Raw genomic sequence first — 22,687 nt, 5'->3', positions numbered from 1 at the left:
AATTTAATGACGTTATCAGGATATCTAGAGAAAACAAGCTGATGCTATGATTTTCAAAGTCATCCTTTATTTCATTTTTAGGTTGTTATAGCAGATAAATCTCACTTAAAGCACAAATTTAGAGAGGTGTCGAAGAGAACGTCTGTAACTCTAATTGCAGAAGAGCGTAACAGTTGAACAATTACTTTTAACTAATAAAAAAGCCACCACATGAACTGATTACCACACATCTTCTGTCAGTTACGAGCTGACTGTAACAATGTAAGCCAGGATCCATCTGTGGTCACCACATCAAAGACTTTATATAAAATCTGTCCTGTTGCACAAGAGTATGCTCTTCCTGTAAAACTCTCGAGTGTACCTAATTGCAGGACCCCGAAGGCTGAATAATTTAACAAAAGATTTGTTTTAATAGCCGAAAATCAAAGCACACAAAAGGAAACAGGATCACAAACAATAAAGCAGAACATCACAAAAGGGACCATAAAAAACAAAGAACTTAAGAGCCAGACAATGACGAGGAAAGACATAGGACTACAAATATATAAATCTATATCTCAGGGCACTGAGACAGAATGAGGGGGGGGCAAACAATCACAAAAGGAAGGAAAGGAACAGAAAATAAAACTCGAGTGTGACACAACACAGAACTAACATTGGACGTAAAACAGGATATAACTACCAGAAAAATAACACTGAGACGTGGGAACCACACTACACTAGAGGACAGAGAGAGGTCAAAGCCATTTAGACACGACCAGATCAGAGGGAGAAACACAGATGGTAATACATTTTTAAGAAGCAATCGTACACAAAGAGAAGAATTCAACGCTTTAACACCACTAGAACAAAAGAGTCTTTGTTCGTGGTGGCTCTATCAGATCACAACTTGAACAACTAGAGGCAGCAACCACCAAAAAGTACTTTAAAGATACGTCGAACATGCTGGACTATATGTCTGCCTCCACTTGGTTGCATGTTTTTAACATGAAAGAAAAAAGTAGAACTATCCTGCAGTGCAGCCACACAGTGCAAAAAATATTCAGGTCGAATCTAAAACTCTAAAGTGTGTCACTGCTGGCCTGAAGGGATCCACAAATGTATTTTAATGTGGCTACGTGAAATAAAATCAACATAAGGTCACTGTTTGATGTACTACTGTGGATGGCAGTGAATTTAAAGAGAGTCAGCACTGTACTCACTTCACACACAACAATGCGTCTTGTGTAGTTACCTCAGATGCCCTTTTTCTCCCCTGCACCACTGCTGCAGCAGTTGCGCGTATTTCAAAGACGTACATTTTCTGTATGATTTCGTAATATTACACACTAAGAACATCGGGAGCATCCTTCCTGCCTGCGGCTTCCTTGTGTCTGAACGATAATAACTCACTGAAGGCTATCTGCTGCCCCCTGCGGGCTCTCAGCAGGTACTGTCTATGTGAAGAAAGAAAACCCCTCTAATCTTCTTACTGCAGACGATATCCTTGTGCGCACACAGACGCACACGCGCGCACACACAGAGAGAGGCTAAATGTGCCTGTAAATAAGACTGTAAACGCATTTAGTTTTGGTACAAACAGACAGAAATAACACAGCTTGTGCTGGTGCGGAAGATAAGCTTAGTTTTGAAATCACCTCTTCCTGCAGACACGACCCCTTCAAGCTGATGTGTTATTTTTTGCGATTTCAAGGAGTTTTCATTGTGAAAGGCACCAAATTTGTGTGAGGGCTGTTAAAGCTGAGCACCTTAATAAAATGCTTATTGCTGCTAAGTCACCAGAATAAACCAACGCTGAGGATAAAAAAAAAATAGCGTGATTCGTCTGGCACGCTCAGATGCGTCTTTACGCACAGGCGTGAACGCCTACTTCGGTGATGTGTCGGGGCGGATTGGCTGCTAAAGATACCAGCGCCCGTGTGCTCTTTGTGATTGGCTGTGGCTCTCTTGGCCATTACGTTATGCTTACTCCACACACACTGGTAGCCGGAGAGAGGGAAGACGTAATGGTTTGATTCCCTGTGCACTTGCAATGGTCGTCGTTCTGACATTACTCGGCAAATTCCTCAGACGAGAGGTGCAATGAAGGTATGTGCCTGTTTCTGCAGCTCGTTTGTGATTTGGATTGTTAACGAGGCTCATGCGGTGCCGTGATGTGCACGGGGTGCTGCATCGAGAAGCAGGGAATATCCCCATCCTAATGCCAGTTAATTTCATTTGTGTGCAGTTGTATCAACAGGCTTGAACGCTGCAGACACTCTTTAATTTTTAACTTGCCATCACATTTCATTACTCGCCGCTGTCATTCCAGCGCCTGACAGTCTGGGTTTTCCATTATTTTCCTGTCGAGGGTGCAAGCTTGGAAATGCTTTCCCAACGTCTCCAGCCGTCCTGATAAACACTGGGTACAGTGTGTAGCCTTTTAATGAGCCTGCTTTGACCCCAGAGTGATAGTTCAGTGGACTAAAGTGGCCAGAGCGACATCCATTCATCGTCAGGCTTTAATCCGCTCTAACGAGATAGAGACACTGCGGCCGGTGAGTGAGAGAGCGTGGGGATGTTCGGGAGACGTCTCGGGATACCGAGAGGGTCACCTCTCAGGTCCAAGCTGTGTCAGGCTGTGCAGGAGTCTCCTTCCTCCCAGTGTGCGCTTGTGTATATGCGTGTGTTTGTTTGTGTGCGCCTGTGCTGTAACAGCTACAGGCTGCAGCACAGGAAGGAAAGGTGATGAAGCTGTCTGGCAGCTTAGGACAGATAATGATGAAGACTACCGCGATGATGTCATTGGTCCTCTGGTGGTGGCAGGTTTCTGGTGGCAGTCGGTGTGAAAGGTGAAGTGAAGTGAAGTGAAGGCAGGGCTACAACCAGTCCTATCTTCATTATCACCATCAAACAGCAGCAGCAGCATCAAGGAACGTGAGTGTACACAGTACGAATACCCTCCTGCTGTCGGTGGCAGTTGACACTTAATCATCTGTTACAGCAGTTAAAGCTGACTGGATGATTTTTTTAAAAGCTCACCGCATGCGTCAGTGATTACCTTAAAAGGGAAATCTCCTCCTTTTTGTGAATAAAGCCTCTCTTAGTTCCAGAGGTGCAAAATAACCAAACACATAGCCTTTTAACTCCTCACTAAAGCTCTGCTTTGAATTGGCGTGTCTCTTTTTTTTCTGTGAAATCCTTTTCCTACAGTACATAGTGAAATGATATGTTCTTTGTGCCAGGTCAGACTGTTTCTTTAGTCACCCCGAAGTGGCCCAACACACTGAAATAGACAAAGCAAACTTATGGAAGCATCGGCACTGAAATGCTGCAGGGATTTCAGCAGATGGAACATTTTCTGAAACATGCCACTGAAACATTTAAACAGAAGGCCGTTTTAGCTTCTTGCGTGGTTTGTGTGTATGGTCACATTTTCTCACTTTGCAGCATTTCTTGTAAATGTTGAACATGTGTTGACCCATCACCCCGTCGTCTGTTTTCCTGCACTTTTTAGGCTGCAGTGTGTTGAGGTGGGTTTTAAAAAAATAATTATTTAGGTTTTGCCTGCCAAATTTTTACAGTCAACTCTGAACAAAGTCACTAAAGATTGCTGGATTATTATAATATTTGATGTTTATTTGTGTTATGTAGGTTTTTCTTTCACTAATCCCCCCCTTTTTTCTTGTTTTGGAGCGATGCTGCTCTTCTGTTTAGCTTTGGATTCATCAGTGTTATTGTAGCTTCTTATTTGGCTCTCAGTGGGTAAAAAGGGAAATATTGTTTCTATAGCTGCAATTAGTGGCGATGCACCCATCTTGAACTTGTGAGCCAATTCTGATGCTTAAAATAACCATTTGGCTGATTACCAAAGAAGTTGTTTGTTTTTGCAATTTTCCTCCTGCGCGCTAAGAAAACAAGGACCTCATTATGAAAAAACTCCCATCATATCACTATCTTCAAACATTGAGCAGGCGCAAAATTTATGTGACACAGCAGAAAAGACATTTTGGCCAGAGTCATCAGTAAATGTCATCCCATTTGCTGGCAGGTTGATGGCAGCGAACAGGGATGATATTGACGTTTGGCTGATATATCGGTGCATTTGTAGCTCTTAATGGTTGCTTTTAACTAACTTGGTTTTATGTGCAAGGCCTGTCCTCGTAAAATAGAAGCTGTTTTTGGAGAATAAGTGAGCTGGGGTTCAGGTTGAAATCACAGAGGACGTGATTTTTTTGACTGAAAGGCTGTTCTGATAATCATTATTTATTTATTTATTTTTTAATTTTTTGCAGATATTCAACTAAGACTTTTTTTTTTCTCTTTTAATGCCTCCCTCCCTCCTCTCCTGTTTATCGCAATATTGTGGCAGATAAGAAAACAGACGGCTTAACTCTGTGAAGTTAATTTTCCCGAGGCACATCATCACTCGCTGTGTCCCGGGAAAGCAAAATGGATGTGACGTTTTATTGACTAATCTGGTTTAAATTGAAAAGCAGCTTTTCTGCCCCTGTGGACGGGACGGCGCTGGGTTGTGTAAGCATGCGTCTCAAAACGGGAAAGACTGCTATGCAGTCTGTGCTGCCAGTGTCGTTTTATTCAGAGTTAAACCTCTGACTTAAGTGGTTGGCTTTTTCTTTTTCTTTTTTTTCTTTATTTTGCATTTAAAAATTCTCATTTTCACGGCCATCTCAAAGCCCATACTGGGCATGGTGGGAGTAAATAGTCACAAATCTCTGCTTCCAGTGGATCACACTTCGTTCCAAATGGGACTAAACTCACCTGGGGCTTATTTCTAGACAAAGAAGTCTGAAGCTATAAAGAATCAAAGGGGTGCACAAGATTCCTGGTGATATTTTATGATAGTTTTTATATTGCAGGACTGCAGGACTCTGTTTCCAGGGCTAAATCCAGCCAAGTCGTCCTTTGCCTTCAGAGTAGACTTTGTCAATTTCACATTTTGTACACACAAATCCAACTTTGCCTGTAGCAGTTTGATTTGCACATGCATATTTCTCCAGACTTTGACATCTGCATCCTCCAGCAGACATCACTGACTGTATTTGTGTCATAATTTAAATGGAAAAATATCACATTTAGCCCCATCATTTTCAGACAAATGTCTAAAGGCGTTAAATCAATTAGTTATTTTTTTTTTCTGAAACCATTATCTCCGGTATAAACAGGCAGCCAGCTGAATTCACTTTTCACAGTGTGAGTGACATTTGCAGTTGATACAAGAGGGGGGAAAAAACTGAAAGAGCTTCAGGAGAGAGAAAGGAAATGAAAAGGCGGGAGAGAGGCGGTGGATGATGGGAGATTAGCATTGAAGGCCCCTTCAATAAAATGTATGACAGTGCACAGTTTTCTCTCAAAAATCCGCATAATAGTCTCTGGTTGGTCCACATGTGCATGCAGACTTGCAGAAGTCAGCCCCAGGTGTCATTTGTATCATTTAGACAGATGTAGCCAGAGTACTTTGGGGGTTTTTTGTTTAGATTTCACTCCTTTAACAGAGAAACAATATCCACTTTTACAGATTTCCCTCTGTTTATCAAAGCCTTATGCTTACATTACCACAAACATCATTCGGAGGTTCACATTGAGTACTGCTACAAGAAGCCAAGACCCAGCCGATGACTTAATTCAACAATGCAGCGTGCATCAGTGCTTTCCGAGTCCTGCATAGGCTTAAAATACATCTTAAGTTTTGCAGTTGTGTTTCCTGCAAGGGGGAAAAGGTAAAGGAAGAGGGATGGGGACGTGACATCAACAAAGGTCACCATCGATAATCAAATTATGCTACCAGGGCACTGCAATACATCAGTAAAGCACTGAAGCACTCCCGTTTAAAGTATTTAAAGTTTATTTTCCTTCTAAGCTGAATTCCATTATTATTATTCAATTCCTACATTTCCCATAGTGCAACTTGAGTAATTTTATTATAACCCCATTCTCGTGTTGTTTTTGTAGCTGGCTTGATGCATGTTAGTGTATATCCAAAATGTCAGTCATAAAGACAGAAAATAAAAGTAAAAGCAGTGTCAGAGCGATCAAGTGCTGCAAGTAAAACAAAGTCATTTATGTTAATTATATAGTCCAATTCATGTGCACTTATGTAATTTCAGCTCTGTGTGAGAGTCTCCGCGGCTGCTTTGCTGCTCTCCTGTGCTCTCTGTTTCACTGTGGGGTCAGCGTGTTTGCTTACTATTACATATCCACGTCCAGGGAAAGAGAAGATCTTTTGTTTGAGAGACAGTTTCTTCATTTGATGTTTAGTAGTTCAGAAAGTCATGCACAAACGCTATTACAGTTTGAAGCAAGGTTAAAATTGTCTATCTCAGTATGTGACTCATTTCTCCAGTTTGCGTCAGTCTGTCAGTGACCCATTTAAGCCTCATCTAGGTTCTCATCCCGGTTACACTTGTGGATGCTTGGGCAGTTTTTAAGTTTTGATCTTCTAGGCTCATTTTATGAGGTCGGCTAGCTGTTTGGCCACACAAGGCTCTCCCCTGTGGGTTTTTCTATTTAAATCCATGCCTCTGTTAGATTTTGCTACTTTCACACTTTAAACTTGTGTGTAGGGGCTAGTCAGTGTGATGGCTGAACCCCAGCAGCAGTGTCAGAAATGTGACAGGTGACAGGAATGATAAAAACGCACAGTACAGTATCCCCAGAGGTATTATTCAAGTTAACAGACTGTTAAGTGAAGATAAAACAAACAAAACAAAGCACAAAAAAAAAAACCTAAAACGCTGCCCTACATGTAATGTTTGCACTTGTCACTTGTTTATTCAGGACTCCCTGCCTACAGAGCTCGCAGTGTGCTAATTGAAGTGACACGGGGAACTCGTGCTGCTGGCTTAAAGCCAAATAAGACTGTTTTCATGGCCAGGCTGCAGTGGCTCCTCATCCCGGAGAATGCAGTAAAATTCCTTTTAGTGGCTTCATTCCCTTATGAGAGAGGTTTTATCTAACCGGAGACTTCTTAGCAGCTAACCACGGGGTCAAGTTTATGCCACAGGCGAGTAAGACAAGATTTAGTGTAACTCTGCATAAGAATATCTGGATAAAGTGAGCAGCTTGTGGAGGAATGTACCAAGGACAAGCAGCCATCTAAGAAAAACAAATAAAACTTATATAATAAAATAAAAAAAATGTACTTTTATTATATAGTGGGGTTTTTTTGTATATGTTTATTGATATATATTTTTTATTAATATAACGTAATATACTGGTGGATTGGTAGCCAGGTAGATATCTTAATAATGCGTGGATGTATGGTTTGTTTAAGTATTGAGAAGGATGCAGTGAGTGAGGCATCTGGGGTCATCCTCTACAACAAGTTTGACAATCAGCAAATTTCAAAATCTCTTGTTTATTTTTTTTATTTTATTTATTTATTTATTTTTACATTTTTTCTACAATATGTAATTCATCCAGTCACATGACAGCAACTCGGCAGATTTTGACATGGTCAGGAGAACCTGCTGGAGTTCAAACTGAGCATCAGGATGAGGAAAAAACATGATTAAAGTGACTGAAGGTGACGTGGTTGTTGGTTCCAGAGTATTGTAGAAAGTGCTGATATACAGGGATTTTTCCACACAGCTACCTCTCAGGTTTACAGAGACTGGTCTGATAAAAGAGAAAATATCCAGTGAGCAATAGTTCTCTGGGCTAGAATATGTTGTTGATGTCAGAGGAGAATGTCCAGACTGCTTTGAGCTGACAGGAAGGAAAAAAAATAACTCAAATTACCCTTTTGTTACAATCAAGGTACACAGAAGACCATCTCTGGGCACACAACAAGTGAAGCGTTGAAGCAGATGGGCTACAGCAGCAGAAGACCACACCGGGTGCTACTCCTGTCAGCTAAGAAAGGAAAATTGGAGATAATTCGGCATAAACAACTGCGAGCTATGCATTCAAGGATTCGGGCTGGTCCTGGTGTAATGATGTACTCAAATGGCCTTCCACAGTCATCAGATCTCAATCCAATAGAGCACCTTGGGGATGTGGTGGAACCGAGATTCACATCATGGATGTGCAGCAGCTGCATGATGCTAACATATCATGTCAATATGGACCATATGGAGCAGAATCTCTGAGGAAAACTTCCAGGTTTTTGGAAAGACGAAACAATCTCTTCAAAATATCACCTCGGGCTGAGAGTAATGGAGGAAGACATTTTCCTCCATACTTCATTTTACAGGCTAAACAATTTATCAGTTAACTGAAAAATAATGAAACAGTTGATGGCATGTGAATTAAGTAGTAGCCTTAAAAAATATGAATTGAAATCGGGCAAAATTGTTATTCATTAATTTAATGACAGACATGCAGGCAGGGAGACAGAAAGATTAATGGTGCCTACCGGAAACAGTCATTCATTCAATTAATGAGATTAGTTAATGATTTGAACTGTGGAGCTGGTGGAAGTAGACTTTTCCCCTGCGCGTCCCGAGTCCACATTTAGTGCGTCTTTGCTAAGATTACATAACGCCATCCTTAAGTCAGATCACAGGGTGTTTGTGACAAGTCGGAGCAGAGGGCTGTCTTAAGAAAAGATGTGGCAGGATCCCGTGAATTCCTTTGTTTTTCCACATGGAGCCATGAACCAAAGAGGGCTTACATTATGCTCATGTCAGCTATTGATTCAGCAGGCTGGGGAACAACAGAAGACATATTCTCTCCTCGCTGTCCTCCCCCCTCCTTCCTCCCCGCATCAGTATGCTCCAAGGAGCCGTAGCTCCCATCGCACCATCTTTGCTCCCCGTCTCTGGGCCGTTTTTGAGATCTGCAGACACATCCGATTTATTCTTTTTGCGTGGGGCATTTGCTTTGATTTTACATATACCAACTTAAGTCTGGAAGCTACCTCGGGACATTTAGAGTATGTATTTACATCCACCTCTTCCCATTTGAGCCACACAAGAATAGCCGTTGTATGGCTTGGACTCTTTTAACGTGGCTCAAAATAAATTAAATTTATAAATTTAAGCCACAGCGCTGTTGCTGAAAATGTCATTAATATATTTTTGAGACGTCTTCTTTCTAATTATCTCTGACCTGCAGGAGCACTCTCAATAATGTGCTTCTCTCTCTCTCTTTCCAGTCATTGATCTCCCCTAAGCACAGTGTATTACTCAAGTGTCGTACTGTAGTTTGATATTTTATATGGGTCTTTATGCAATATTGTACTTTATCTTTATTTGTTTCATAACTTTGTAGGTTCTAATTAATAGTACAGGTTTTTTTAAACTATAATTAGTAAAGAAATTATGGCGTTATGATGTATTAAGATAAGATCATACTTAATTAATCTTCACAAGTCACCCAGAGGTGTAGTTTTAAAGTAATTAAAGTTGGCTCTACCTTTATCTGCTCCAATGTTAATGCTGTTTCTACGACGTAGGTTCTATTTTTCAGACATTTGAAAATAAGTTAAAAGACCTAAGTGCTGTTCTGCTCTTCCCTAGCTCCATATTTTTGTTTCTATCGGGGGGTTCAACTGAGCTACAGTTCAAAATAATCCTTATTTATCCTGCTGACCTAAGTGCAGCCCCTCAGTTTATCAAATCCCCGAAACTAACCGTTTTAGCTCCTCTTGTCTTTCATGCAACTCTGCCAACAGAAGGGCACAAATACAGGGCAGCTGGCCTGCAACCATTGTGACTCGCATGGTGTGGGTCATACCATGCGTGGAACATGCACATGAATGCCAGGGCATAAAGTTTTCCTTCGCATTGTAACGTTGTTGATCCATGTTTTTAATTTCACTTGTATGTGGTTTTAATGTTGTGGCTGATCAGCATTTATACTTGGTATAAATTTGAGGGGGGAAATGTTTTTATTATTACATTATCACATTTGACTGAAAAAGAATTTAAAATAAATTGTCATCCTCAAAAAGTCATTAAATTTCATCGATGATAATACTTAAGTACTGTATAAACTTCTGTACTAGATGTCTCTAAAAGTCATATCTAAGTCACGTGGGTGTATTTCTGTCTGTGTTGTTATAGGCAGGAGCATCGTCCATGTGGGCGTCATGCTGCGGGCTGTTGAACGAGGTGATGGGCACGGGCACGGTGCGGGCCCAGCAGCCGGGGTTTGGAGCAGGCGCGGGGCCCTTTCGCTTCGCCCCCAGTGCTGGGTACTCCACCTACCCCCCCACCAGCTCAGGGAGCGCCGGGCAGCTGTGCAAGGCCTGCGGACTGGCCTTCTCGGTCTTCAGACGCAAGGTAAACACGGATGTCAGCGAGTGAGATGTGACTAAGCAGTAAGTGGAGCCTATCCCAGCTGTCTTAGGGCGAGAGAGTCACATCATGCCTGTGCTATATAAAAATGAACTCGCAGAGACTGCAAAGGTGCGAAGTAATCCCTCACACTCAACATTTTACACACCTTTTTTCAGCCTTGTAATCATTCTGTGCGGTTGTGAGCAGCGACTTTTTCTTCCTCGTGCATTCAGGAAAACGCATCCTAAAGTTCGGAGTCATCTTTTTTTTTTTTTTCTTTTAAATCCTGCAAAACATTTAGAAGTTTCTCAATTGTATTTTAATATAAACCAGATGTTTACCAAATGTTGCTTTTCTTAATCAGCACAATGATTAATTTGAGATACCTTTTAATTTAAGGAGCAAGGCCAAATTTTCACTCTTCTGATCTCATTTTCATTTTCATTTTCTCCTCAGTTCTCATGGCTCTCATTAGTACATGGAGATCTGCCCAGCTCTGGGGTGCCCCCACCAGTCCTCAGCGAGGCCTTCCCCAAACCGCAGTCTTAGGCATAGATCCATCTTTGTTACAGCAGCCGTTCTCTTACAAGAAACGTTGTCAAACTAATCGGTCCCTGTTAGTGAAGAGTAATATTATTCAGACTGGTCTTTGATACTTGTCTAAACAGCACTCTGAAGATCAATATCCATCCCATTTTGGTGCAAGTCAAGAACATTGTTTTGCACTATTGACAGAAATCCTTTAAATAAAAGCTCGAGCAGTGCATGATGAGGCAATTGTATTCTTTTCCTACTTTTAAACTTTTCAGAATGTGAATATTAGCCTCCACGTAAACGTAGCCATTGAGAACTCACGGGCTTGTCTCTCTTTGACGTCTCTAAACTCTAAAACTTCAGATTTTTGAACATTTCATAGTTTTTATTCCTCTGATGTGTATTTATTCGCTGGTTTCTGCAGCAAACGTGCTGTTTTAGAGTAAAACTATTTTTAAGAGGACTCGGCTAAACAGCTTACCTGGTTGTGTTAGAATGTGTGCCGTACCTTTCCAGGGTCTCTGCACAGCTCAACATGTTAGCATGGCAGAGTTTTATCTGCCTGGCAGTCAGACGGACTGATTAAAACTCTTCCTCTTTCCACGCAGCTTCACAGATGCCGGGTTGACTTCCATTTCACTGTCAGCGTGGTATTTTTCTAGTATCTTTATAAAAAGAAGGGGGAAAAAAACCTGCTGGGGGATTAACAACAACTGATTGAAGCAAAGTATCTGTTACGGTGCAAATGTGCTTCTTGTGGACCAGGAGCACATTTGTGCACAAGCGATAAGAAAATGTTTACAGCCGTGGCCGACCCGCTTTCCTGCCCATTTGAAGTGTCAATCTACTCAGAGGCTCTGTATCAGGAGACAGTGTTAAGCCTGTTAAATGTCAAACATCACCAGGAGCTACAGATGGTTTACGTCTCTTTTCTGGACTCTCTTTCCTAGAAATGACTGGGCACTGTTTCAGATGGGACTCTGTGTTCGTGGTTATTAAGGTTTCTCTTTGTCAGGGCGATTCAGGCAGAGCCAGGCGACTCCTGCATGCAGTATTTAAATAAGTGGCTATATGGGGACGTGGCTGCACTCAGTACTGATTAAAAGGAATGTCGGTCAAAAGCTAAACTTTGCCCATTTTTCATAGGTCTAATCTGATTAGATTTCTTTCTGAAGGTGGTTCCCTTATTTTTTTTAAAGTGGCATAAATGGTAAAGAGTTTATAAGTTAACAGGCCAGACATCATCACCCTTATGTTGCTGAAAAAGAATAACTTCAAGAACAAGTTTGTTTGCGTCAGTCAGAAGAGAAAGAATAACTGATCACATCGCATCTGTCTTTCAATCTCTCCTCCCCCTGCAGCACATCTGCTGTGACTGTAAGAAGAGCTTCTGCGCTCTGTGCTCGGTGCTGCAGGAGAACCTGCGCTGCTGCACGACGTGCCACCTCCTGCGCGGCACGGCCTTCCAGCGGCCTCGGCTCATGCAGCTCAGGGTGAAGGACCTGCGCCAGTATCTGCTGCTGCGCAACATCCCGACCGACACATGCAGGGAGAAGGAGGACCTGGTGGACTTGGTGCTCTGTCACCAGGGCGCGAGGCAGACCCCGAGACCGGTGATGGAGGAGGATGAGGAGGATGAAGAGGAGGAGGAGGAGGAGGAGGATACACACGAAGAGGAGGAGGAGGAGGAAGAAGAAGAGGAGGAAGATGAAGGGGGAGATGACACAGACAGCCTGCACTCGCTCCCGCACTCACGTGCCGCCTCGCCCCCTTCCGCGACGCGCTCCACCTCTGAACAGTCGGTCCTCTCCGCCTCTCAGGGAGACGTGCTCAGCCCAAGTGACAGCTCAGGGACCACCAGCCAGGTCTGTGCTCACAAACACACCGCTTTCATTCACAGTGTGTCAGCATGTGGAGCCTATACAGCGAGCATCCTGGCAGCCGCACGTGCACAAGCATCATTCCCTGATTTACATCCGCCATACTTCCTTCACATCTGTCCTCATTCTGTCCGAGATAATTAATTTCAGAGGTGAAATCAACATATTAAGTTTCAGAGTAGCTGTTTTAACTTCTTCTCTTTTTAACTCTCTAACAAACAAGCACTCTCGTGTGCATAGAGGGCTTAGATGTCTGTTTCATTTGATTTCATGCTTTACTCTTTCCTTTGTGCTGCCTTCTTTTCTTTTTTTTCTGGTCTTGTTGCTTTGTTATGAATGAAAAATCTACTCCATTGAAGGGAAAAAAGGTTAACTCTCCTCCTTAGTACTGGTGCAGTGTTCAGCAAAATATCCATGTGACAGCTGCAAACAGCTGTGTTAGCTATGTGTGCTAGCTCTGTGTGTAAGTGCAAAGCCCTCGGACCAGCCAGCGAGGCAGATTAAGCCCTTTGCCTTTTTTTAGTTCTGTTACATGGACTGAGCCTGTTATGTAACAGGAGCACAGGTTGAAAACTCCCCACAGCGTCACAGCTGCAACCAAACAGCAGAAACACCACTGTACACTCCTCCTCTCATCTCTTCATGGGATGGGCACTGTGCAGATTTTAGTTTGTGGCACTTTAAATTTCTTACCACCAAATTTTGACACAAATACTACAAAGACAGTCAGACAAGAAAGCACAAGTCATCTGAGACATTTGTGTTAACTTCATGAATTATTGAGAAAAAAATCTGTCAAAATTTGGGCGGTCCAACTAGATTTCACTCTAAGGAACAGCGATCACCCCAAACTGCACTCTCAGACTAGACATATGTAGGATATGGGGCTTTTGGGGGGTGAAGTCTGAGCTAATCTAACGTATGTACCGGATATATTTGTGCCATGGTCTTCCTAAAATATACCTCATCATTAAAATCAACTGAGAATTAACAGACATCACTGCCAATAAAAGTTTGGTGGCAGATGAAATCTCCAAGTATAGTTACAAAAGCTCAGTGAATTAACATAAAGACACACAGTCACTTTATTAGGTACATCTGATTTTTGCTGTTTGAATATCAGCAAATCACATGACAGCAAATCAGTGCATTTAGGCCTTTAGACAAGGTCGACAGCCTGCTCAAGTTCAAACAGAGCATCAGAATGGCGAGCTGACCATCTCAGAAACTGCTCGGATTTTCCTGCACAATCATTTCTACGGTTTACGGAGAATTGTCTGAAATAGAGAAAATATCCAAGAATCTGCAAACCTCTGGGCAAGAAGATGCCAGAGGTCAGAGTAGAATAGCCTGATAGGAAGGCAACTGTAAGTCAAGTAACCACTAGTTAAAACAAAGGTATGCAGAAGAGCATCTCTGAGCATGCAACACATCAAAACTTGAAGCAGATGGGCTACAGTGGAGTCTCTATTTCTGCTCCAGCAGAAGGAGCAATGAGTGACAAGGATGCCCGATGCTGGAGTTGGCACCATTTCAGTAGGACAAGCCCCACAGATCCTGCATGTTGCAGACATAATGTTGAGATCTGTGGGGTTGTGAAATAATTCCTGTTTACAGACATCCATAGGAAAATTATACTTTCCTAAAGAGTTTCAGGTCTCACACTGAAGATAAAATGTTGCTGGTGTTGTAAGCCAGAGAGTCTGCTGGAGTTTATAAAAAAAACAAAACAAGATAATGTCCCTCGTGTGGTATCTGCTTTTGTTTGTTTTGGGGTTTTTTTAAATGACAGTGTCCACTTTGCTCAGGACTCTGCTTTGTGATTGATTAGTGGTTGACATCACTGTGGTTAGGTCCATTATTCATATACAATCTATTAGCTTTAGCTTCTGAAACTACAAATTGCAGTGAAATACCTTTTTGGGTGATGCAGTTTTTTGTGTGATAATGCAAAGCCACTGCATGAACTGAGTAAGATTTTCATGCTCACTTAGATATTCAAACTCTCGAGTTGATACCACTTCAACCATTTTCACAAAAAAAGGACCGTACACATCGTTGCTTTTGATGAATAACCCATTTTCTCTGAGGCGATGTTTGGGGGATATTGGTGTCACTTTTCAGACTGGAGCTGGAAAATACACTGAATATCAAAGAAAGGGGAGGAAATTGGATCAGTTGCTTTGAGATTTAACATTTCAGTGCACAGGATGATTGACAGGATTGCAGGATAATCTTAAGTTTTATCACAATATAATGTCAAAACTAGAAGCCTATTTGTTTGACAAGATGCCGTAATTTCTCTTTTGAATTACCTTGACATTTGTAGCTCTCTAGCATGAGATATGACGATATCGGCATCCGTCCAGGAGGTTATGGCCCTTGAAAATGTCTGGGCATTTTTTGCTAACATTTGGCATCAAATCTATGAATCAGTAAGCATGTGATGGAACCTGACACATTTCAAGGAAATCCTCCTGTGCAGAGCCAAAATAAAAAATATCTAGCCCGTGTATGTTTTGTTGTACACAAAAGCCTTCTGAACGTTTTGTCTTACTATAATAATATTGTTTCTGCTTGTGCTTCTGCAGCCTTGCTGGTTAATTCAAGTGCTTTCTAGTACTTTTATGTCATTTTGATGGCTGAATAAAATCTAACATCATTCATGTGCTCCACTGAGGTTCAGCTCTCTGTGAGAGTCGAGACTGCAGCTCATGTTTGTGTCTCTGAGGAGTGCCGTCTGAGCAAAAGCACGATGTCTGCACAAAGCGTTAGGCACCTAGCAGCGCTGCTGATGGATTCATTATTAACACATCTTTACTCAAGAAAGACGATGGTCTGCAGGAATGTGCTGAAGCAGAGAGAGGGAGTTTAGTTTTTATGGTCTAGAAGGAGAGGCGCTGAACTCAGTGGTATCAATTAGAGCTTATTTCAGTGCCTCACGAGTTCGTTTTGTCACACAGATAAGAGAACAAAGAGGGCAATATCAGCAGTGATAACACAGAGCTACACAAAACAGAGCCTAAACTCTTCTGTAGCTCCTTTCTCTTTATTCTCTTATTAAATACAGCAAATTCCAGACCTCCACCTTCAAAGAGAATAATTAACTGCTGAGCTAAGAGGAGCTATGACAGTGTTTAAACATCTCTGTTCATTCATTGGCTATCTGAGCAGTTAAAGTCACGGATAGCGGTAAAGTAATTTCTTTTATCGTGGCAATGATGAAACCTTGTCACACAGAGGAGGAACGATTTATTTTATTATGCTTTCTGCCTTAGAACTCCATAAAGGTTTTAGATTAGTTGCTTTAACCAAAAGAGGTCTAAGCCATCAGGTAAAATGGCAAAGTATGTAATGTTTATCTCTGCAGTGTCTTTTTTTTAACTGCAATAACCGAGCGGTTCTTGTATAGAACCTTTATTGTGATGTAACATTTTATGCATTCATTCAATAGTGTTGTAGCACATGTATTCTGAAAGAATAGGTTGTTCTAACAAAAAGTCATGTATATAACTTCAATTCAGTTTTATTTATGTAGCACCAACACAACAGTCGAACTCAAGGCGCTTTATATTATAAGGTAAAGACCCTACAATAATACAGAGAGAACTCCAGTAATCAGATGGCCCCCTTTGAACTAGCTTTTGGCAACAGTGAAGGAAAAACTCCCTTATAACAGGAAGAAACCTCCAGTAGAACCAGGTTCAGCGAGGAGCATGAATGTGCATTATATACCTGAGATTGTTAAAGTATTTTTACACAGGGAAAAGAACTAATATGGGATGTGCATTAGATCTTATGAGTTAAACTACGAAAATCAGTCATTGTCTTTGGTATTTATCTTAACGAGTTCAAAATCATTGTGACAGTTTGATCTGACTTAAATTAACCTGACTGTTTGTCTCCACTCACACAGGAGCATGATGATACTCCAACAGCATCCCTCTTGAACCTGGAGCCCACGGAAAGTCTCATAGAGGTGTGATACCCGCTTTCGTGCACACCTACAGCGTTGAACTGTCCTTATCCTTAAAGTCCAAGGAAATGCTATCCTGCTGCTCTGTAAGTGATTACGGCTCTGCTGCTGTGTGTGGATTGCAGGTCAGTCCAGCGACACAAAGGAGGATCAGAGCCTCTCTGTCTGATCTCGACAACGAAGAGGCGATAGAAAACCTGTCCGTCCGCCAGCTGAAAGAGATTCTCGCCAGGAACTTTGTCAATTACTCTGGCTGCTGCGAGAAGTGGGAGCTGCTAGAGCGAGTGCATCGACTCTACAGAGAAAACGAGCAGAACAGGAAATCAAGTGAGCACTTTGAATTTTCATTGTTTCTTACAAATTACAAATTTCACTATTTTTATTTTTTTTCTTGACGAACACATTTTTTTCATTCTCCTTGTGCTTTAGTGGAAAATGTCAACATAACTGCAGGTAATTTACTTTTAATTATGTCTATTCATCTGTGTTTACAACATTGCATTTATGCCACTGATGCGCTATAATTATGTGAAGAAGCATTTAATGCAAAAAAAACCTGCTTTAGTTGCTGCTTCACTTTTTATATTAATGAGCAAGTTCACTTCCCCCAAACTAATCTTCTTTGTTACTGCCCCTTCTTAACTATAAAGTGGTTGCATATCCTCCACCTCTCTGCAACAGTGGAGTTGGAGGTAAGATGTTTTTCTAAAAAAAAAAAGCCACATCACACACTATTTCCATCTCCTCCATGATCGCCATTGTACTGATACTGCATTTGCAACTCATCTGATAGACCAGTAAAGGCATGCTGCAGCTGCTTTTACTCACCCCGTCCTTTACCATCTTCCTGCTTGTTGTGATGTTGCAACAATGCTTTTTATTAAGTCATTATTTCCTGCCTGGTTCGGTGTCTCAGCATTCTGTCACTCGTGTTTCTTCTCCTGTGTGTCATGTCTGTTTATTCTGAAGGACAGCCTCTCGTGCCGTTAATGCCCTCTTTAAGGGCTTTTACCTCGTGATGAGCCGTCATGGTGCTTCAGTGGCAGCATGTCTTCAGGTGTAATTGCATTGTCAAGCTTCCTCGTTGACATGAAGGGCTTGCGGATCACATTAGCTCCTCTTATTAGTCAGCTGTGCACAGGCAGCAGACAGGCTGCAGCTGCATTGGTCTTTTCCTGTCACGCTAGATGTGAGCAGCAGGACCCAGATTTAGGCCAGTCAGCTGATCAGTCAGCAATCATTTAAGTGCTAGTAAAACCAGAGCACTGATACAATTTGCTGCTGTGATTTTAAATGGTTTTGATGGGAGAGGCTGTCTGCCTACCATCAGCATGCGTTGATCATTATGCATGGCTCTGTTCACAAGCTGTCACAGGACGGCTCAGCGGTTTCCTTTTGTTAGTGTCGATATTTTATCTTCATCTCAAATAAATAAAACCCCTTCTTTTCCCCTGTACATGGAAACATTTAGTACAGACAGGTTTATGTTGTTCTATTTGGCACCTCTAGAAATGTCTGCTAGTTCAGTTAACCGTACAGAAGGCCATATTGTTTGTATTATACAGGGCTCCAAAAGGAACTAACACCACAAAGACAGTCAAGCAAGCCTTGTTGGCATCGACCTGTCAATCAAAGTTGCCGTAGCCCTAATAATGCCTATCTTTAGTCCTTAATCAGATTTAAATGAGTTGGCAGCATTTTGTGGCATTTTAGAGCTTCACCCGTTTTTAGCACCTCAGTACTGGCTTCACTGTTTCAGTCCCAGAAGAGGAAAGACCACATGCTTTTAAGTTTTTTAGTTTAGTTTTTTTGTTCTTTGTGTTTTTTTACTTTGGCATGGAAAGTGCAGGCATTAGATTAGTCCAAGAACTAACTTTTTACCAATTAAAATGAACGGTAATATTTTTAATAGCTGGAGACGGAGAGCTTCTACCTCACAAGAAGTGTAGATATAAATATCTGCAATAAAACTTTTTACTTAGGCAAAGTACTTTATCATTTTAAATAACATCTCAAACCCACAGGGAGTGCAGGGCTGTAGTTTATTGGGCCAAACATTAGTGATGGTGTTTGTGCTTATTATTCTGTCTTGCATGTGCACCTCAACGCTGATCTCCATACACTCTTATGAGCCCACAGCACAGAAGGATTGCTTATTGAAAATATTTATTTTTTATACATATATATATTCCCATCCACAGATGGCGTCAAAGCTCAGCTGGCAGCTGATGAAAACCTGTGTCGCATCTGCATGGATGCCATCATCGACTGTGTGTTACTGGAATGTGGTCACATGGTAACTTGCACCAAATGCGGAAAGAGGATGAGCGAGTGCCCCATCTGCAGGCAGTATGTTGTGCGGGCCGTGCATGTCTTCAAGTCTTAAAACTCAGTGCGTGCGTGGGTTAGTGGGTGAGTGTCGGAGCGGCTCTCAGGCGTGGCCCGAGCCCTGAATTTATCACTGAGAATGAACTGCTGTGCATGACGTCTCACAGGGCCTAATGCTGCAGCAGGCGTGAGCAACTTCTCGGTCTTAAAAACCAGACTGTTGCCTCTGGCCTACCACGGTTTGCCCCCTGCCCTCCTTACTAACTTATGTTCCAGTCCCCCCTTTCTCCACCCTGGTGGACCGGCATCGGCTGCATCGGGACTTTCATTTTCTCTGTCTTTGGTCTGTAAAACACACAGCAGAAGCCCCTGCCATCACGTTGTACTCGCCAGTGTCTGTTTAGATTCGACCCACAAGAGAGGAGCGGGCAGGAGGTGGTCCTGCGGATACTTGAAGTGGACCACCTTGTTATTTGTGGGGAAGAGAAGCAGTTAAAATATAAGATCCCAGGGTTAGAGTCAGTATGGTTTACACAGTCATGCCACATGGCATTGTGTCATTCTCCTTCAGTGTTTTTTTTGTTTGTTTGTTTCTTTGTTTCTTTTTAGGATGTGCAATATCAGAAAAAAGTAAAAAATAAAAATAAAAAAAAGAGAAGTGTTCTTAGAAAATATTTATTATGCACCAGGTCGTCTCACACAGGAGCATGTAGGGTGCCAAAAAAAATCATGCCTTGAGTTGATATTTGGTTAAGATTTCACAGTATAAGCATCACATAACCAGCAAGCTTGGTGTGATACTTTATTCTTATTTTTCCATTTACTCAAATGAACTTTGGGGAAACAGAGTGTGTACACGTGAGCCGGTTAACGCTTACTGTGTGAAGGATCTTTTCTCGGTTGTCTCATCCAAGACTCCTGCAGTTTGCCGGTTGGTTAAGTCACAGTGTACATTCCTGCTAGATCTACTGTGCGAATGTTTATTCAGACAACGACAACAAAATGAACTCAAGGCCCACTTTCAAGCTTGTTGTAGAGCTTTTTGCTGCATTTTACAGTCTCTGTAATGTGATCGTTCATTGATTTGCCATTGAGATGTTCCTTGATGTCACATGACCTAAGGTGGGAGATCATGTGAAAGGCCTCCTTCTCCTGTTTACGTTTTATTTCCCCGCGTCCTTTCTCCTACTGGTCCATTTCTCCTCACAGTCATCGTTAAATGTACCTTAGGAGCTAAACTGATTTATAAATATCACACGTCCACTAGTGATTATAGACAGGATGCACGTAAGACAGTTTTATTCCATCATCTTACAGTAACTCTAACACAGTGGAATATAATTTAACTGCAAAATTGTGTAGCAGTTGTTACCAACTACGTTTCCTGATACAAAAAAGCAGAAGAGATAACATATCACTTATCCATGAATGACTTAGAAGATGATTAAATCAACAACTGTAACACAGCTACAAATGCACAACTATGCTAATCGGTTTAAGTCTTCTCGCATTTTACCTGCTTCTAAGGGAACTTTTTTGTGGACAGTAGAACCCAGTCTGGCTGACAAATGATCCTGCTGTGCAGCACATCATAAATAAGTGATGTTGCCTAATAGGACTGACACTATGGAAGCAAGGGTTTCTCATTTGGCGGCTTCTGTACTCAAATCTCTCTCCCATCTTCGCCAGGAGGAGCTGAGAGGTGAGGACGACACAGAAGCGAACGAAGCGAGCAGCTTCATTTAATGAAAACAAACCCATGACATGCTGCTGGACGCCCCAGTAGGTGGTACTAAGTGGACCTTGAGTTTAGCCCCTATATTTATCTACATTTTAAAGTTGGTTTAGTTTTCTATAACTTTCACCAAGCAATACTGTTTCATTTCCAAATTGATCACTTGTTTTTGTCGTCCTTTTTAATGTCAGATCGTAGGAAGGTAACAGGTGCTACTCCTCTTTTTTGTTTTGTTTTTTGAGTGAAACTTCCTCACGCAGACGTTTTGCCACGTCATTTCCAAATATCCATCACACAGTAAGAGGCAGCCTGATTTACTTTAACCTGTTATGCAAATAAAACATTTTGTTCTTGTCACGAGATCCAGTTAACTCGGATGTCACTGAAGTATCTGTGTGTACAGTATGCCTGTGGTAAATAAAATAACTGCAATTTAATCGCTGTTAAGTAAATTGCATAGATAGCTTTTATTGTTGTTTACTGATACTTTATTAAATGTATATTTTTCCATTTACCTTGAGGTTGACATGATTAAAAATTCTAATCATTACAAAGGTTTAAAAAAAAAAGAAGAAGAAGAATTTACTGTTTTTCAGAATGTATTTCTGCTGGTTATGGTCACATGAGTTTGATCATGTCTCTCACTATTAAAGTTGCATCATAGTCTTGCTTTCTACAACCTTTCTGTTGTCTTCTGCTTCCAATTCACTCGCACCATGCGATGTAACAGTCGCTGTTACTCTGTCAGTTTGTTGTTGCTGCTGTCTCTCAAAGATGTCACTCACGGGCAGCTAAGGTATTATCAGAGTGAGAGCGCATCATAAGCACTCGTAATCCTGGATCTTTATATTTTTGACTGTTCAACCTTTTTATTTTGGTAATCAAGATATTAAAAAAAAAGATTTATTAGATTCAATAAAATGCAGTACTACAAACCAGAATGTAAAACCCTGCTTTTCATTTTCTAAAACTGTGATATTCTCGCTGATTGATATACTGTTTAAAAGTCATGAGCCAATCCATGACTGATAGTGTTTTCTATCCAGGTATGCTTTTACTGCATTGTTTGGGATCATTACAATACAAAAAAATTAAGTTAATCAGACCCTTGCCAGAAAATATTGCAACTATAGTTCCAATAGTTTGGGAGTAAAAATGTTGTTGGAGTAAAAATACTTTTGTATGCCTGTCAAATTGTTATCTTGGAATTTATTTCCCAAGAAATGGGAACAAATAATGAAAGAAAAAAACACTTTTCTGTGAAAATGGTTCCAGACAAGGACTGGACTTGAAATTACTGAAAAAGTAAAGTAAAATTGTATTTATATAGCACCTTTCAAGAAAAAGATAACTTTCCTTTTTTGTGAGTCGCTTGTTAACTAAAAGCAAATCTAAAAAGTTTTTAGTGGCTCCCTTAAAGAGTGTACAGATTTCAAGCTTAGAGGGAAAGTGCTCTAGAGTCTGGGGGCCGTGGTGGGAAAATCCTTCCCACCATGTCTCCTTTAGTTTTCAGTCTTGTATAATGTACAGCAAGCCCTGATTCACAAGAACTCGGGGACCTGCTGGGGATGTATGGCTGTAAAAGCTCACTGATGTAACCCGGTGCTTGTCCATCAAGAGCTGTAAAGTCAGAACCAGGCACTTATTCAGGATATGCAGCTTAGAAACAAAAAAAGAGAGATAATATAAGTGAATATATAGCAAATGCCCTCAAAGGTGCTCAAAATGTGCTGAAGAGGGAGCAGATATAATAGAAATAATAACGGTCCTAGTACAGAACCTTGTGGCACATCATAGCTAAAGGAAGAAGGCAAGGACCTGAAGCAGGAAAGCTTCGTTCAGACAGATGATTCAAACCACTCCAGAGCAGATCCAGATATACTCACACAATATTTCAGCCTATAAAGCAAAATGTGGTGGTCACCAGTATCAAAAGCAGAGATCAGGTCCAAAATTAGCAGACCAGAACAGTCTCCTGCCTCAGTCTGCATCAAAATCTCACTGGACACTA

General features: G+C 41.4%; 1 protein-coding gene across 3 annotated transcripts; it reads left to right on the top strand.

The window, feature by feature from the left end:
• Positions 1 to 1,929: 1,929 nt before the first annotated feature.
• rnf34b (ring finger protein 34b) lies at positions 1,930 to 21,357 on the top strand. 3 transcript variants are annotated; one of them, XM_005470267.4, is made up of 8 exons: positions 1,931 to 2,088; positions 10,008 to 10,226; positions 12,119 to 12,622; positions 16,554 to 16,616; positions 16,739 to 16,940; positions 17,043 to 17,066; positions 17,264 to 17,305; positions 18,815 to 21,357. In XM_005470267.4, the coding sequence occupies exons 1-8, from the start codon at positions 2,083 to 2,085 to the stop codon at positions 18,997 to 18,999; spliced, it is 1,245 nt and encodes a 414-aa protein (XP_005470324.1). In that variant the 5' UTR covers positions 1,931 to 2,082; the 3' UTR covers positions 19,000 to 21,357. The 3 variants fall into 3 exon arrangements, with proteins under 3 accessions (XP_005470326.1, XP_005470324.1, XP_005470325.1); XM_005470268.4 differs by lacking the exon at positions 17,264 to 17,305; XM_005470269.4 differs by lacking the exons at positions 17,043 to 17,066; positions 17,264 to 17,305 and having other exon boundaries at positions 1,930 to 2,088.
• The last annotated feature ends 1,330 nt before the right edge of the window (positions 21,358 to 22,687 follow it).

Source organism: Oreochromis niloticus, linkage group LG7 (assembly GCF_001858045.2).
Source record: "Oreochromis niloticus isolate F11D_XX linkage group LG7, O_niloticus_UMD_NMBU, whole genome shotgun sequence".
NCBI lineage: Eukaryota > Metazoa > Chordata > Actinopteri > Cichliformes > Cichlidae > Oreochromis > Oreochromis niloticus.
The sequence above is the reverse complement of the archived record's forward strand: the minus strand, read 5'-3'. Positions and strand labels throughout refer to the sequence as shown.

Excerpts from the sequence above, each read along its gene's own strand:
- rnf34b (XM_005470267.4), top strand. Across the intron at positions 12,623-16,553 it reads GCTCAGGGACCACCAGCCAG|GAGCATGATGATACTCCAAC; the intron begins GTCTGTGCTCAC and ends CCACTCACACAG. Across the intron at positions 16,617-16,738 it reads CCACGGAAAGTCTCATAGAG|GTCAGTCCAGCGACACAAAG; the intron begins GTGTGATACCCG and ends TGTGGATTGCAG.